At 50.2% G+C, this 16004-nt stretch overlaps 1 protein-coding gene across 23 annotated transcripts in view; it reads left to right on the forward strand.

Annotated features, from left to right (window-relative positions):
• The window catches only part of mypn (myopalladin), an 828299-nt gene that overhangs the window by 783644 nt on the left and 28651 nt on the right, over positions 1-16004 (forward strand). For 22 of the 23 annotated variants that reach the window (XM_085994999.1, XM_085994998.1, XM_085995000.1 and 19 more), the window contains one exon: positions 9275-9482. In XM_085994999.1, coding sequence (XP_085851125.1) covers positions 9275-9482 — 208 coding nt within the window. Of the gene's footprint in view, positions 1-9274; positions 9483-16004 lie in introns of those variants that run through there. The other variant, XR_015079259.1, reaches the window with a different exon arrangement.

Genomic DNA, 16004 nt, shown 5'->3' on the forward strand with positions numbered 1-16004 from the left:
GTTCTGCTGTCTGGACCGTTCCGGTGGAGCCCTACAATATTCGCCGGAGCAATTCTCCCATTTCGTGGTCGTTTGCTGCATGCTGCACAACCTGGCTATCCGCAGGACTCAGCCACTGCCACCAGAGATTGGAGGACCACCTGAGGAGGAGGAGGAGGAGGACCAGCGCAGGAGGGAGGCAGAAAGTGCAAGGGCCGCCCGTCGCCGGCTTATTGAACGTCGCTTCTAGGCCCCCTCTCAGGGAATGGCTTGTGCCAATGTCAGCAGATGAATGTAGCCTCTCCACAAGCCTCAGCCGAGCAGGGCAACCAGGACTTGACAAAAAAACCATGCACAGTGCAATTTAAGAACAATAATTTATTGCAAACCTCTGCCCTTCCCACATTACAACCTCATGTGGAGAAGCCCCCCCAAAAACACAAAACTACCAGTCTCGGCCTTACAAAAAGAAAGAAAGACACCAGTCTCGGCCTTACAAAAACACAACTACACCAATCTCGGCCTTAAAGAAAGAAAGAAAGACACCAATCTCGGCCTTAAAAAAAGCACCAGGCATTTGTGCAGAGCTTCTACTTTTTGCCCTGCGAGGGCGATGCCTTTCGCATCCTTGCCTGGCCCCTGCCCGCCTTGCAGCTCCTCCTCAATGGGAGCCCAGTGGCTGCAGCAAGGCTGGGGGAAGGCTGCTGAGGGTCAGATGGCGAGACGGCAGATGCCCTTGGGGGTCGGCCTGCACCAGCTCTGCCTTGGAGGGGCCGGCTGCTCACTGCTCCAACTCTGCCTGGGCGGCAGCAGCCTGTCCAGCGGCTCGTGGCAGCTGCAATGGCGGAGTGGCAGTGTCGGCTGCAGGAATGGTGCCAACCTGGCAGATCGCAGGTGCTCGCTGGTCGCCTGAGACATTGGCACTCGCACGGGCCAGCACTGCAGCATGCGCAGCAAACAGCTGAAGAACAGACTGCTGGGCTGCTGCTGCGCGGCGGGTGCCCTGGCGATGCCTGGCTGATCCAGCGAGGGTGGCAGCAGTTAGTGCCCGTGTGGCCCTGGTCTGTGTCCGCATGACAACAGCCAATGAATGAACGGCCTGACTGAGCACTTGGCTCGAAGCCGCCTGTGCTGCCGCGAAGTCCTGTAGACTCCTGGCCTGTGCTGCTCCAAATTGCTGCACACTCCTTGACAAAGACTCAATGGAGTCAGGCATCCTTGCCACTGCAGCCATGAGCTCATTGTGCCTGCGCTCAGCCTGGACGGCCATTTCCTCCAGGAGCCGCACCTCCTCTGCGCTCACCGTCGCAGGACTGGAGGCCGCACTCACCCTCTGGGGAGAAGTCCACCGAGCTTCCCCACCCCTCCCGCGTTGCTGCAGGCCGCTGGGCCCCGGAGCTTCACTCTCCTCCGACCCTTCCCCCCGGCTCCCCTCCAGGGAAGACGTGTCCCCTTCCTCGCCATCGGCTGGCGCGGCTGAGGGTGGCACTGATGGGCCGGCTTCCTCTTCCTCCTCCTCGGAATCGGAAGCGCTGACAGTGGCAGCTTGAGGGCCCGCCTCCTCACCTGGCGATTCACCATCTGAAAGCAGGAAGGCACAAGAGTAGCTTTAGAGTGAGGACAGGGCGGCAGCGAGGGAGGCATGAGTGCTGCCATGCACTGCATTGGTCGGACAGTGGCAAAGGATGCTGATCTGAGGCGCAAGTATAACGAGAGAGGTCAAAAAGGTGATGCCCTTACCATTGGTGCCAGAACAGGGTCGGCATCTCCAGTGGCGACGGGGCCAATCAGCCGGCCTGCCATAATGCGCTCCACACGCTGGTCGAGGTCGGAGAGCTCTTTGACGTCAGGACGGCCTCCCCCGGTGTCAGTTCGTTTCCGCCGGTTGTGCGCCACCTTGGCCTGCAAGAGAAAGGACGGCCTCTAAGTACAGTGTGAAGCCCTGATCTTGTCTGCATTGCCTCCCATGGTCGAATAGCTTGTACAGTGTGTAGCCCTGATCTTGTCTGCACTGCCTCCCATGGTCGAATAGCTTGTACAGTGTGTAGCCCTGATCTTGTCTGCAATGCCTCCCATGGTCGAATAGCTTGTACAGTGTGTAAAGTGCTGAATGTGCAAGTGATTTTCATGACAGTCCCATAGCTGCTGGATGAGGGCTGGCCATTAGGGCTTTCAGGTCCCTTTGCCCATAAAGTGAGGTGCACATGCAGGGATGAGGAGGACACTGGAAAGGGTACTCACCCTGACAACCCGAGTGAGGTCGTTGAACTTCTTCCGGCATTGCACAGGAGTCCTGGCAACCACGCTGTTGGAAGACACCCTGTTTGAGACCTCCCTCCAGGCTTTCCGGTAGGCGCTGGGCAGCGGCCTCTTGCCACCTTCTGGGAACAGAACATGGCGCCTGCGCTCCACTCCGCCAACCAGCAGCCTCAGGTCACCGTCGCTGAAGCGCTGCGCTCTCTCCCTGGCCTTCTCCATAGCCCTGGGCGTTGTGCAGGTGAAGCTGAAGTGGTCAGGCCTAGGTTGAGGGCTGCACTGTGCAGGGCGTGGCAGGCAAACAAATCAACCCTCCCCCTTTAAGAGCTGACCGGCGCCAGAGTGTCTGCCGTCAATCAACAACTCGCCGCACCGGCGCTGCGCCTGGCCTCGGGGGTAGCGCTCAGCACCGCCGGCTTAGCACCTAAAGATAGTCGTGCATCGCCTGTTTTAGCGCAGCAGCAACCTCTTGGGGCGATGCGACTGAATATCGGCGAAGGTGGCGCGACTTTGCGCCGGGTGCAAACTTTAGCGTCCGCCCGACTTTGCCGCCCCAAAAGTGGCTATACTGAATTTCTAGGCCATATTTAAAAAAAAAGTTAATTACTTTCTAAATCTTTAATCGAATCTCATTAATTTTCCTACCTTTCCCCGCTTTTGCAGGTAGGCCTCGAAGCCTGGGTGTCTGTTGTCAGCCATGCTGGACCGTAGGCAATTGTTTTGTGGCAAGCTCCTCCCACCCCTCACCCCCCACGCCCCCGCTGGGCCCGATTCCGAATCTTGGTAAAGGCTGGCTGGGCTCACTGCAAGCTCCTCGCGCTTCATTCAGGGGGGGCGGGGCTCGGGAGGGGAGGGGGAGCGGAGAGGGTTACCCCGGGAACCGGGCTCGCCAACCGCAATCGGCCATCTCAAGCTGCTCAGGCCCAGGCCCGGTCCCGGAGATCGGGAGGCGGAGAGAGGAGGAGGGTTACCAAGGCAACCGGGCCCGGCCAGCCGCAATCGTCCGTCTCAAGCCGCCTCAGGCCCAGCCTCGGGAGGGCGGGGCTCGGGCTAACCGGGGCGCTGTGCTCGGCATGTCAGTGCGTGGGGCGGCACGGAGCTCAGTGGAGCCATCGCTGGCAGAGGGGAGAGGGTCTGCTGGCTCCCCTCCTCTCCCCCCCTCTCCCCTCCCCTCCCCCCCTCTCCCCCTCCCCTCCCCCTCCCCCCTCTCCCCCTCCCCTCCCCCCTCTCCCTCCCCTCCCCTCTCCCCCTCTCCCCTCCCCTCTCCCCTCCCCCTCCCCTCCCCCCCCGCTCCCCCTCCCCTCTCCCCCTCCGCTCCCCTCCCATCTCCCCCTCCGCTCCCCCCCTCCCCCTTCCTCTACCCCTCCCCCTCCCCTCCCCCACTCCCCTCCCCCCCCACCCCCCATCCCCCCTCTCCCCCTTCCCTTCCCCCTCCCCCTCACCTCCCCTTCCCCCTCCCCCCCGCCCCCCTTCCTCCCCCTCCCCCCTTCCCCCTCCCCTTTCCCCCCTCCCCTTTCCCCCCTCCCCTCCCCTTTCCCCCCTCCCCTGTCCCCCTCCCCTCCCCTTTCGCCCCCTCACCTCCCCTTTCTCCCCCTCCCCTCCCCTTTCCCCGCCCCTCCCCTTTCCTGTCCCTCCCCCCCTTTCCCCCCTACCCTTCCCCCCTCCCCTCCCGTTTTCCCCCTCCCCTTTCCCCGCCCCTCCCCTCCCCTTTCCTGTCCCTCCCCCCGTTTCCCCCCTCCCCTTTCCCCCCTCCCCTCCCCTTTCCCCCGCTCCCCTTTCCCCCCTCCCCTTTCCCCCCTCCCCTTTCCCCCTCCCCTTTCCCCTCCCCTCCCCTTTCCCCCCTCCCCTTTCCCCCCTCCCCTTCCCTTTCACCCCCTTCTCCCTCCTTTCCCCCTTCCCCCCCTCTTCCCCCCTCCCCCTCCCCTTCCCCACTCCCCTTTCCCCCCTCCCCTTTCTCCCCCTTTCCCCCCTTCCCCCCAGTCGCGCTCTCTCCCCCCAGTCGCTCTCTCTCTTCCCCCCAGTCGCTCCCTCTCTTCCCCCCAGTCGCTCCCTCTCTTCCCCCCCAGTCGCTCCCTCTCTTCCCCCCAGTCGCTCTCTCTCTTCCCCCCCAGTCGCTCTCTCTCTTCCCCCCAGTCGCTCTCTCTCTTCCCCCCAGTCGCTCTCTCTCTTCCCCCCAGTCGCTCTCTCTCTTCCCCCCAGTCGCTCTCTCTCTTCCCCCAAGTCGCTCTCTCTCTCTCTCTCTTCCAACAACAACATGCCCTCAAAAGACCCTCGGCACCGCCGGGCACTTCATATCAAATAAAGCAGTGATCCTAACACCGACCCCTGAGAGACACCACTGTATGCTTCCCTCCAGTCTGAAAAACAACCATTCACCAGTATTCTCTGCTTTCTGTCCCTTAGCCAATTTTATATCCATGTAGCCACTGCTCCTTTAATCCAATGGACTTCAATTTTGCCAACAAGTTTATTATGTGGTACTTTATCAAATGCATTTTGATGCATGTGAGGAGTTCTTGCTACCTGCCATCTGCCTAGTGACGGCTCAAGTTCCTGCATCAGTTATCTGATGTCCAATCAGTAACTATTCATATAGTAACTATACAGCATAGAAGGAGGCGATTCGGCCCAGCGTGCCTGTGCTGCTTCTTTGAAAGAGCTATCTAATTGGTCCCACTCCCCTGCTCTTTCCCCGTAGCCCTTCATGATAGGTGGAGAGAACTGCCTTTGAATCAAGTTGACTCCAAGGTGACACACCTAATGATGCAACATTGGAACCCAGTCAACCCTCTGTGGCAGACTTGGTAAAAGACAGAAACAAAAAACTTGCATTTATATAGTGCTTTTCACAACCTCAGGACATCCTAAAGGTATGTTACAGCACAACAAAGTACTTTTGAACTGTAGTCACTGTTGTACTGTAGGAAACGCAGCAGCCAATTTGGATACAGCAAGCTCCCAAAAACAGCAATGAAATAAATAACCAGATAATCTGTTTTAGGTGTTGGTTGAGGGATAAATGTTGGCCAGGATACCAGGAGAACTCCCCTGCACTTCTTCGAAATAGTGCCGTGGGATCGTTTACGTCCACCTGCGAGGGAAGACGGGTACTGTTGATGATTGACCGAGCAGCTTGGTTTAGTTTGGGGCCTGGAAGGATAGATGTATCACTGAAGGCTAGAATTCTTCTCACTCTGCTTCAGATAACAGATAGGGTGAACTCTTGAGGGTTCCTAAGTCTTGGCTCTTGCCAAATTGTGCCCAGGCTTTCTGGATTGGGTTAATGGGGGCGACCCTACAAGGAAAGAGTTTGTATTCTATGTTTGTGGAAAACAAAAACTGTACCTGTGAGGATTACTCAGTAACTTGATTTAGAGACTCTTGAACACTGTGATGGGGGTCGACACGAATCATATATCCAAATAATTTATGAAAAAAAAGACAAAAGATACCAGTGCTCAGGAATGGAAAAATATTTCCAGTTTGGTACTCTGGCACCATCAAGGACATAAGAACATAACAAATAGGAGCAGGAGTAGGCCAATCGGCCCCTCGAGCCTGCTCCGCCATTCAATAAGATCATGGCTGATCTGATCCTAACCGCCAATCCACTATCACAGAACCATCTCCTGAATCTAACAGAATTAGACACACGAAATAGGAGCAGGATCAGGCTACAAGGCCCCTGGGCCCGCTCCGCTACCCACAGGGCCATGACCGATCCGAACCTAGACTCATGTCCAAATTCCTGCCCGCTCCCCGTAACCCTTAATTCCCTTTACTTCTAGGAAACTGTCTATTTCTGTTTTAAATTTATGTAATGATGTAGCTTCTACAGCTTTTTGGGGCAGCATATTCCATGGACCTACCACCCTCTGAGTGAAGTAGTTCCTCCTCATCTCAGTTTTGAAAGAGCAGCCCCTTATTCTAAGACTATGCCCCCTAGTTCTAGTTTCACCCATCATCGGGAACATCTTCCCTGCATCCACCCGTTCCAACCCCTTCACAATCTTATATGTTTCAATAAGATCGCCTCTCATTCTTCTGAACTCCAATGAGTAGAGTCCCAATCTACTCAACCTCTCCTCATATGTCCATCCCCTCATCCCTGGGATTAACCGAGTGAACCTTCTTTGTACTGACTCGAGAGCAAGTATGTCCTTTCTTAAGTATGGACACCAAAACTGTACGCAGTATTCCAGGTGCGGTCTCACCAATACCTTGTACAACTGAAGCAATACCTCCCTATTTTTATATTCTATCCCCCTAGCAATGAAAGCCAACATTCCATTGGCCTTCTTAATCACTTGCTGCACCTGCATACTAACCTTTTGAGTTTCGTGCACCAGGACCCCCAGATCCCTTTGTACTTCAGTACTTTCCAGTTTCTTGCCATTAAGATAATAACTTGCTCTACGATTTTTCCTGCCAAAGTGCATAACCTCACACTTTCCAGTATTGTATTCCATCTGCCAAATCTCTGCCCACTTACTTAGCCTGTCTATGTCCCCTTGAAGGTTTTTTATGTCCTCCTCACTCACTACTTTCCCCCCCCATCTTAGTATCATCTGCAAACTTTGATATGTTACACTCGGTCCCCTCCTCCAAATCGTTAATATAGATTGTAAAGAGTTGGGGACCCAGCACTGACCCCTGCGGAACACCACTAGTTACTGATTGCCAGTCTGAGAATGAACCATTTATCCCAACTCTCTGCCTTCTGTTAGATAGCCAATCCTCTATCCATGCCAGAATATTACCCCCAACCCCGTGATTTTTTATCTTAAGCAATAATCTTTTGTGTGGCACCTTGTCAAATGCCTTTTGGAAGTCTAAATACACTACGTCCACTGGTTCCCCTTTATCCACCCTATACGTTACTTCCTCAAAGAACTCCAGCAAATTTGTCAAACATGACTTCCCCTTCATAAAACCATGCTGACTTTGTCTTATTAAATTATGATTATCCAAATGTCCTGTTACTGTCTCCTTAATAATGGACTCCAAAATTTTACCTACCACAGATGTTAGGCTAACCGGTCTATAGTTTCCAGCCTTCTGTCTACTGCCCTTTTTAAATAAGGGTGTTACATTAGCAGTTTTCCAGTCTGCCGGGACCATTGCCGAGTCCAGGGAGTTTTGGAAAATTATTACCAATGCATCCACAATCCCTACCGCCACTTCCCTCAAGACCCTAGGATGTAAGCCATCAGGTCCAGGTGATTTATCCGCCTTGAGTCCCATTATTTTACCGAGTACCACATCCTTAGTGATTTTGATCGTGTTTAGCTCCTCCCCCCCTTTTGCCCCCTCTTTGTCCAGTGTTGGGATATTCTTAGTGTCTTCTACTGTAAAGACTGATGTAAAATATTCATTCAGTGTTTTTGCCATCTCCATATTTCCCACCATTAATTTCCCGGTCTCATCCTCTAAGGGACCAACATTTACTTTAGCCACCCTCTTTCTTTTTATATAACTATAAAAACTCTTACTATCTGTTTTTATATTTTTGCTAATTTACTTTCATAATCTATCTTCCCTTTCTTAATCAATCTTTTTGTTATTTTTTGCTGTCTTTTAAAGTTTTCCCAATCCTCTATCCTCCCACTAGATTTGGCTACCTTATATGCCCTTGTTTTTAGTCGAATACTATCCTTAATTTCTTTACTTAGCCACGGATGGCTGTCTTTTCTTTTACACTCCTTTCTTCTCAGTGGAATATATATTTTTTGGAAGTTGTAAAATAACTCCTTAAATGTACACCACTGATCATGTATCGCCTTACCCTTTAATCTATTTTCCCAATCCACTCTACTCAATTCCGCTCTCATACCTTCATAGTCTCCTTTATTCAAGCTTAGCACGCTTGTTTGAGATCCAACCTTCTCACCCTCTAATTGAATATGGAATTCAACCATGTTATGGTCACTCATTCCAAGGGGATCCTTTACTAGGACATTTTTAAGGTCAGGTATAGTTAGCCAAATGCAAAGTAAACCTTCCTGTACTCTTATCTAACAATGTTCCTTAATCCTAACATCAGCAAGCACCCTACTTCTGCAGTCAAATTTCTGATTGCTACACAATAATCATAGTCTCTTGATAGCCAATTAGTGGCGATTATTTGCAGACTGGAAAGTTTTGTGCTGTAGTCCCTACCCAATAGGAACTGGTTGAATGCATTTCATATAGCACCCTTACATTAATATAATGAGGAGACTTTCGGTTATTGGCTTCAGCTGGAATTAAACTCTGGTGCCAGAGGTATGTTGTACTAACTTTCCTTGCCATCCAGGCCCCCTGCTTGTGATTTTTTTAAATTTTATTTTTATAAGATATATATACATGACAAGATATTTCTGTTTCCTACACCAGTTGCCAGTTGCACTAAGGCCCTCTTAACTATGCAGTGTTGTGACCACGTTTCCCCAAAAGTTGAGGGGAAAATTGTATTTTTGAGCATTAGCAGTGCAGAGCCACTCCAGATTTCTCAGGGCAGATCCCTCCCGAGGGCCATAGCGGAAACTTTGTATGTCAAATGGATCAGATTGAGGGCCACAGCATCAGATGGGTCAGATTGAGGGCCACAGCGTCAGATGCTTTGGTAAACTGTATATTTTGCTGGTTAAGTTCCAACAGCACTGCCATGAGAGTGTGCACTCCATTTGGAAAACTGAAACCCTACAGATGGATGTAGATTTCTCAGTAGCTTGATTTAGAGATTCTCAAACATGGTAATCATAGAAATTTACGGCATGGAAGGAGGCCATTTCAGACCATCGTGTCATCGCCGGCCGACAAGGAGCTATCCAGCCTAGTCCCACTGTTTCGGCATGTGTTTCGGCTAATCCTATCTGGTGAATGTGAGCTCCTAATATATATTCCAGTGTTCAATTGTGTATTACAAGGATATCTATCTGAAAAGCTGAGCTTAGTCTATCAGAAAATTAGAGGTGGGTTTCACTGTACTTTGCGCAGACACAGCACTTCTACATTCAAGAGATTTGCACTGTATTAAACACGTTCCCTTTTTCTTCAGGTGAGTGGGCTGCCAAACCCTGACCTTATGTGGCTACTGAATGGTAAACCTGTCTCGCCAGATGTTACCCACAAGATGCTGGTGCGTGAAAATGGAATTCACTCCCTCTTGATTGATCATCTTACAGCAAAAGACGCGGGGACTTACACATGCATTGCAACAAATAAAGCAGGACAAAATTCATTTAGTTTGGAGCTGTCTGTTGTAGGTAAGGCATCTCTCTTGCATGATGATATAGCTGAGACAAAAAGGAAAGTTTATAAGTTATCCATTATTATCATATAAACCAGCTTGCAAATGAGTTTTCTGCCCAGCAATCACTTAATGATGATAGGGGAAGAAATTGGGCTCTGTAGTGCCCATTTTTTAGGTGCTACGCAGCCTCCTAATGGTCGAAAATGGCATCCGAGATGCACGTGCACACTTCCAACGGGAAGTGCGGTGGACACCATCTTACTAAAGGGATTTGCATACACAAAACTAACGACCACCGGCAGCATGTAGAGCAGGCAGATTATGACGTGTGCAACACTGATTTGACACCAGTGCTGCCATGCTCCAGCCTACGCGCTGTCTTAATCTCGCACAGCTGAACACGCATTAAACAGCATGAAGGACCCCCCACCAGTGCTTACCTAAAGGGATCATGAACTACTTACAGGTTAGTTGTTGGATTATTTCTTCTGACTGCCGGTGCAATTGTACGCATTTCTAGAGCTTTCCTATACTTACCTAAAGTTTCACTAGTCCTCAGAGAGTTGTCTGGCTGGTGCTGAAGCACTTTTTAGTTGATTTTAAAAGCTTGTGCTAAAACAATTTGCCTCCAGACATGGGTGACATGGAAGGGCTTCCTCTGGAAATTGAGCATGACTGGGAGAATGAAGAGAGGCCACGCAGAGCAGGACAGCTGCTAGAAGAGGGAGGAGGGAGAGAAGGGCTCTCAGCAGGAGGCCATATCCGCCAAGGGTCTATAGGGAGCAATTCTCTTACCTCAACTTCAACGAGGACCAATGCTGGCGATGTCTTCGCTTCACTAAAGAGATTATGACAAACCTGCCAACTCTCAAAGCGGGGCAAGGACCGCATTGCCAGTGGCTGTCAAGGTGACTGTGGCTTTATAACTTTTATGCATCTGGCTCCTTCCAGGTTGCTGCTGGATATATAAGCAACATCTCGCAGTTTGCAGTGCATTGCTGCATAAGGGAGGTCACTGAGGCTCTCTAAGCAAAGAGAGACAGCTTCATCTCATTCCCTCTTGCCAGAGACAAACGGGCAGAGCGAGCACTAGGGTTTGCACGGATTGCAGGCTGCCCCATGGTGCAGTGTTCCGTTGACTGCACGCATATTGCCTTGCATGCGCCTCTTGTGAACGAGGCCATTTTCTTGAATCGAAAGGGATTCCACTCTCTCAGTGTTCGACCACATGCAGAGCATCATGCAGGTGAATGCCCATTAACCTGGCAGCAGTCACAATTCCTTCATTCTGCGGCAATCCTCTAAGCCACCTGCATTTGGCCCACCACGGCAAGGCACAGGCTGGCTACTGGGCGACAAGGGTTATCCACTCATGACATGGCTCATGTCTCCGGTCCAGAACCCCTACACATGTGCGCAGCAGGCATACATTGAGAGCCATGCTACCACAAGGAACATTATAGAGCACACCATCGGCGTCCTCAAGCAGCGCTTCCGCTGCCTGGACTGCTCTGGAGGAGCCCTGCAGCACTCAGCTGAGCAGGTATTAAGATTTGTGGTGGTATGCTACATGCTGCACAACCTTGCCATTATTAGGGAATGGCCCTTGCCATTACCTATCAGACGAGAAGCTGAGGAGCAGAAGAACAAGGAGGAGGAAGATGAAGGGAGGAGGGAAAAGTGCAACAGGAAGTGGAGAAACAGGAAGAGGAAGGGAGGCTACAACATAGATTGCCCCTTTCTGCCCAGGCTCTACATGATGAAATAATTCATGAGTGATACCAGTAACCTCAACCACACCTCCCCATTTACCAACAGTCACACACTCCTTACCTTTCCTCTATCACTGACCATCACATCGTCCTCTTTCCAACAACTCAAAATTAAAAACCGCCAAAAAATGCACATTCCTATCCAAATTTATAAATTCAATCATTACATGATCATTCAAAAATAAACTGATCAACCTTGTGCATTCCCTTAGTGTCTGTTTTCCGTGGGTCTTTACCTTTCCTAGTGCTCCTACAATATGCTTCCCAGTGGCTGCAACATAGGTGGAGGAAGGCTGCTGACCTCCTATTGAGGAGACTGCAGGTGGCCTTGGAGGGTGACCTCGAGCAGCTCTGAGCCTAGAGGGTCCGGCTTCAGACTGCACCATTTCTGCAGCAGTCTGGGCTGGCTGGCAGACAGGCAACAGCAAGGGCATTGACAGTGTGGCAGGGGGTGGAAGCAGGAATGCGGTCATCCTGAGAGAGGACAAAAGATTCATGCTCCACGGAGCCGCTACCACTCTCCCAGGGCAGCACCTCAGCAATCGTACTAATCTGTTGGAGGACAGATTGCAGGACTGCTGTGATGTCCTGGAAGCACCTTTGAACAGTGATATCTAGAGCCATGATGGCAGCAGTCTGGTCTTGCAAGGCAGCAGTCTGAGCTTCCACTGGAGCACTCAGACCTTTGATGGAAGCTGTTTGTGCTGCAATGGAAGCTGTAACATCGGCAGTCAGACGATGCATCATGGAGGGTTCCATGACCTCGCCCTCCAGCGAGCTGGCACCTGCACTATCCTATCCCCCGTCCTGGCTCCTGCGCACTTGTGCCCGGTGTCTCACCACGTGCAGATCCCTCCTCTGTCCTAGTCTCTAAAGTATGCGCAGTATCAGTATCTGAGCTGGTGGCTGCGACTGTAAGATCGAGTGATGGTGTTTTTTCATCTTCACTGTCGTCTTCCTTTTCCTTCACTGACTGGGAAGGTTCCAGTTCTTGGGTATCTGAAATTAAAATGGGACAAGGGTTGGGTTGTGGTGAGGGCAGAGGAGAAAGTAAGAAGTGCGTGCTTACACCATCTGCAGCTTCTAAGTCAGGTGAGATTGCGGGATGAGGAAGAAGTTGGGTGAGAGAAGGAGGACTAGTTATGCAGATACCCTCAGCATCGATCGCTTCAGCCCCACCAGGGGCCACGGCCTCAGTGATGCCCCTTCCCATGATGGCCAGCACTGTCTCCTCCATGTGGTTAAAAATTTCAGGCACGTTTGTCCTCCTCCAGTACTTTGCTGCTGCATGCAAGAAAGAGGGAAGTGTGTCAGTGAGTGTCGTGCAATATGTTTGGGTGATGTGGCTGTGTTGAAAAGCTGCCAATGTGTGCAAGCTGTCAGTTGTGGGTGCGAGGCTTGCAACAATGCTAAGTGTGGAAGGATGAGGTATATCCTATGAATTGTAGGGTTGTGTTCTGATTGATTGAGATTGTTGATAGGTGGGTGAGTGTAGTGAATTGAGCAGTGGATGAGGCTAGTGGTGTAGTTGGTAGGATGTGCCATTTGAAAATGAACTCGCTGATCTTGACAACCTGTAGGTAGGATGTGCCATTTGAAAATGAACTCACTGATCTTGACAACTCGTATGAGATCATTAAACTTCTTCCTGTATGCTACTTCTTCCCACTGCTTCCTGTGCATACGTCTGGAGGGCCTCTTGCCTGTTGTGGATACACCTTTCCACCTCTCCCAGTGCAATGTCTTGGTGCTCACTCTCTCGTATGCTCAACCATTGCTCAAAGAATCAGAGCATCAGAGCACAGATTCAGTTTTCAAATGACCCCCACCATTTCCTACAGCCACAATGTACGTCCCCTTTAAGAGGTGCAGGCTGCCTTTAAGTAGCGCTAGCCACTGACGATATCGGCCCCCTGCTGATGTGTGCAGCCAATGAACAGAACGGGTGATGCGCCATCAATTACTCAAAAGACTGAAGTTGAGCGAGTAACAATCAGGCTTTTATTAACTAAAGAATGAAGGTCTTGTCTCGAGTGGTCGACCCGTCCAGAATACTAAGGGACTGGGAGGTAGTCACTTATATACCTGGAATAGTGGGAGGAGTCAGCCGAGGCATGTCCAGACCTGTACCTAGTGGAATACACATACAGACACAGACAGGTATGACAGTGGTTTACCACAACGGGTAGCACTGGCTGCACACAGCAATCATGTAAAGCAGCAGGAAACACAAGTTTACCTTGCTGCCTGCAACGCAGTAAGTGGGCACGGGTTAATCACGATCCACATGCCCGTTTTCGAGGGTTAGGCAATTCCTCCCCCAAAGTGTCTTGCAATCACTCCTGGCATCTGTTATTTTTGTATTATTTATACCCGTATCATTACAAATGGTTGTGTGATGCCAAATTTTTTGACGAGTCATTTTTTGTTGCATTTCATTTATATTTTAGGATATTCGTGCTACAGCTGTAGCCGCAATTCAAAACAACTTTACTTTCTATTGATGCTACAATAACAGTGTAAATGTAGCCTGAACCTGGAGTCAAGGCCTGACCTGATACTGGAATGAAGTGGAGTGAGACTGGAGTTCACTTCAGGCTCAGTTTAGCACCTAAGAGCTGGTTTTCTGATGTCGCACTTGACAAGTTACCGCCGCACTCGGAGTGCGAGAGTCGCATGAAATCAGGAATGTAGGCCCCAACATACTCAGCACTGAACTTTTTTATGATTTAGAGCTCGTGTTAGAGGCCTCATTAGTGCCACAAAATTAATTCGGTATTTCATCGATGCACATCTTCAACAGCAGCATTCTAGTTGCCATCTCGCAACTGAAAGCACAGTGCTCAGCATAGAAATTCCACTGGGCTTGCTAATGGCTGTCCTGGAATTTGAGGAGGGAGAGTGCTTGCAACTCAGGTGTCCACCGCAGGCGGCCCAGAATTTACAGTTTCCGACCCAGGCACAACTACTTGGGAATGTCCTAAGAGACCTGCAATCATCGTCTATGCTTCAGCAGGCAGTCAATCACTGAGTTGTGCTGTCTACTGGAACCTAACCTACAGACTGCATCCTGCCTATTGTGGTGAAAGTCAGCACCACAGTGAGGTTTTATGCCATTGTGTGTGGGAAGCTTTTGAACATCTGTCCTAATCCCTTTTTGCTTGGTGTCAAATTTTGTCTGACAACACTCCTGTGAAGTGCCTTGGGATGTTTTACTACGTTAAAGGCGCTATACAAATGCAAATTGTTGTTGTTACTTCGATCCCTACTGGAGCCAGATTAGTCAGATGTCCATACACCGATGCAACAAGCAAGTCACTGCAGCCTTATTTGTAGGGAAATAGAAATGTCACTTTTCCCTTGGAGAGGGCCCAGTGCTTCTACCAAGTGGTTGGGATTGCATATGTACAGGGCCTCATTGATGGCACCAATTAAGCCATCAAGGTGTCTAACAATAATCCCATGACTTATAAAATTACAAAAGATTCCATTCCCTTAACATCTAGTTGGTCTCAATCCACCACAGCAGAATAATGTAGGTGACCATAAGATACCTGGCAGGTAGATGATGCTTTCACCTGGTGATAGTTTACAGTGCCAACACTATTAGACAAGCAGGCAGACTGGACGTTTGGCTGCTGGGGGGCCAAGTCAGGAACCATCCAGACCAAGGCAGAGAGAAGTACAATGAAGATCAAGTAGCCACCTTAATCATGGTGGAACATACAATCAAGATGTTGAAGCAGCACTTCCACTATTGAGACAGGTCAGCTGGTGATCTATTCTAAATGTCCTAGAAACATCTGCATCTACTGTGTGCTGCAAAATTCTGTCATTCTTAGAGGGGGCCCATACAGTCAGAGGGGCTGGAAGATGGATCTCTGCAGCCTTGTCTTGGCTGCAGAGGAGGAGGGAAAGAAAGAAGAACATCTGGATGAAGCTGGTGCATGGCTAAGTTTGACTGGTTTGTCAAGGATTGATTGACAGGATTTTCCGTTAAAAGGAACCCTTGAGTGACTATATGAACAGTCATATTTTCCGCTCTGTAGCATGCTGGTCCCCTAGCAGTTTGCTGGCTTGAATCCCTCTGCTTTTACTGTCAGCCCTACATATTAGCCCCTAAAACTAATAAGAACATAAGAAATAGGAGCAGGAGTAGGCCATTCAGCCCCTCGAGCCTGCTCCGCCATTCAGTAAGATCATGGCTGATCTGATCGTGGCTTCAACTCCACTTTTTTGCCTGTTCCCCATAACCCTTGACTCACCTGTAGTTCAAAAATCTGTCTATCTTAGCCTTGAATATATTTAATGACTCAGGCTCCACAGCTCTCTGGGGTAGAGAATTCCAAAGATCCACGACCTTCTCAGAGAAGAAATTTCTCCTCATCTCCGTCTTAAATGGGTGACCCCTTATTCTGAAACTATGCCCCCTAGTTCTTGATTCCCCCACGAGGGGAAACATCCTCTCAGCATCTACTCTGTCAAGCCCCCTCAGAATCTTATATGTTTCAATAAGATCACCTCTTATTCTTCTAAACTCCAATGAGTATAGACTCAACCTTTCCTCATAAGACAACCCTTTCATCTCAGGAATCAGCCTAGTGAACCTTCTCTGAACAGCCTCCAATGCAAGTATATCGCTCCTTAAATAAGGAGACCAAAACTGTACGCAGTACTCTAGGTGTGATCTCACCAACGCCCTGTACAGTTGTAGCAAGACTTAGCTACTTTTATACTCCATCCCCTTTGCAATAAAGGCCAAC

Source organism: Somniosus microcephalus, chromosome 8, assembly GCF_052327205.1.
Source record: "Somniosus microcephalus isolate GS21.2 chromosome 8, FLI_Smic_1.0, whole genome shotgun sequence".
Lineage (NCBI taxonomy): Eukaryota > Metazoa > Chordata > Chondrichthyes > Squaliformes > Somniosidae > Somniosus > Somniosus microcephalus.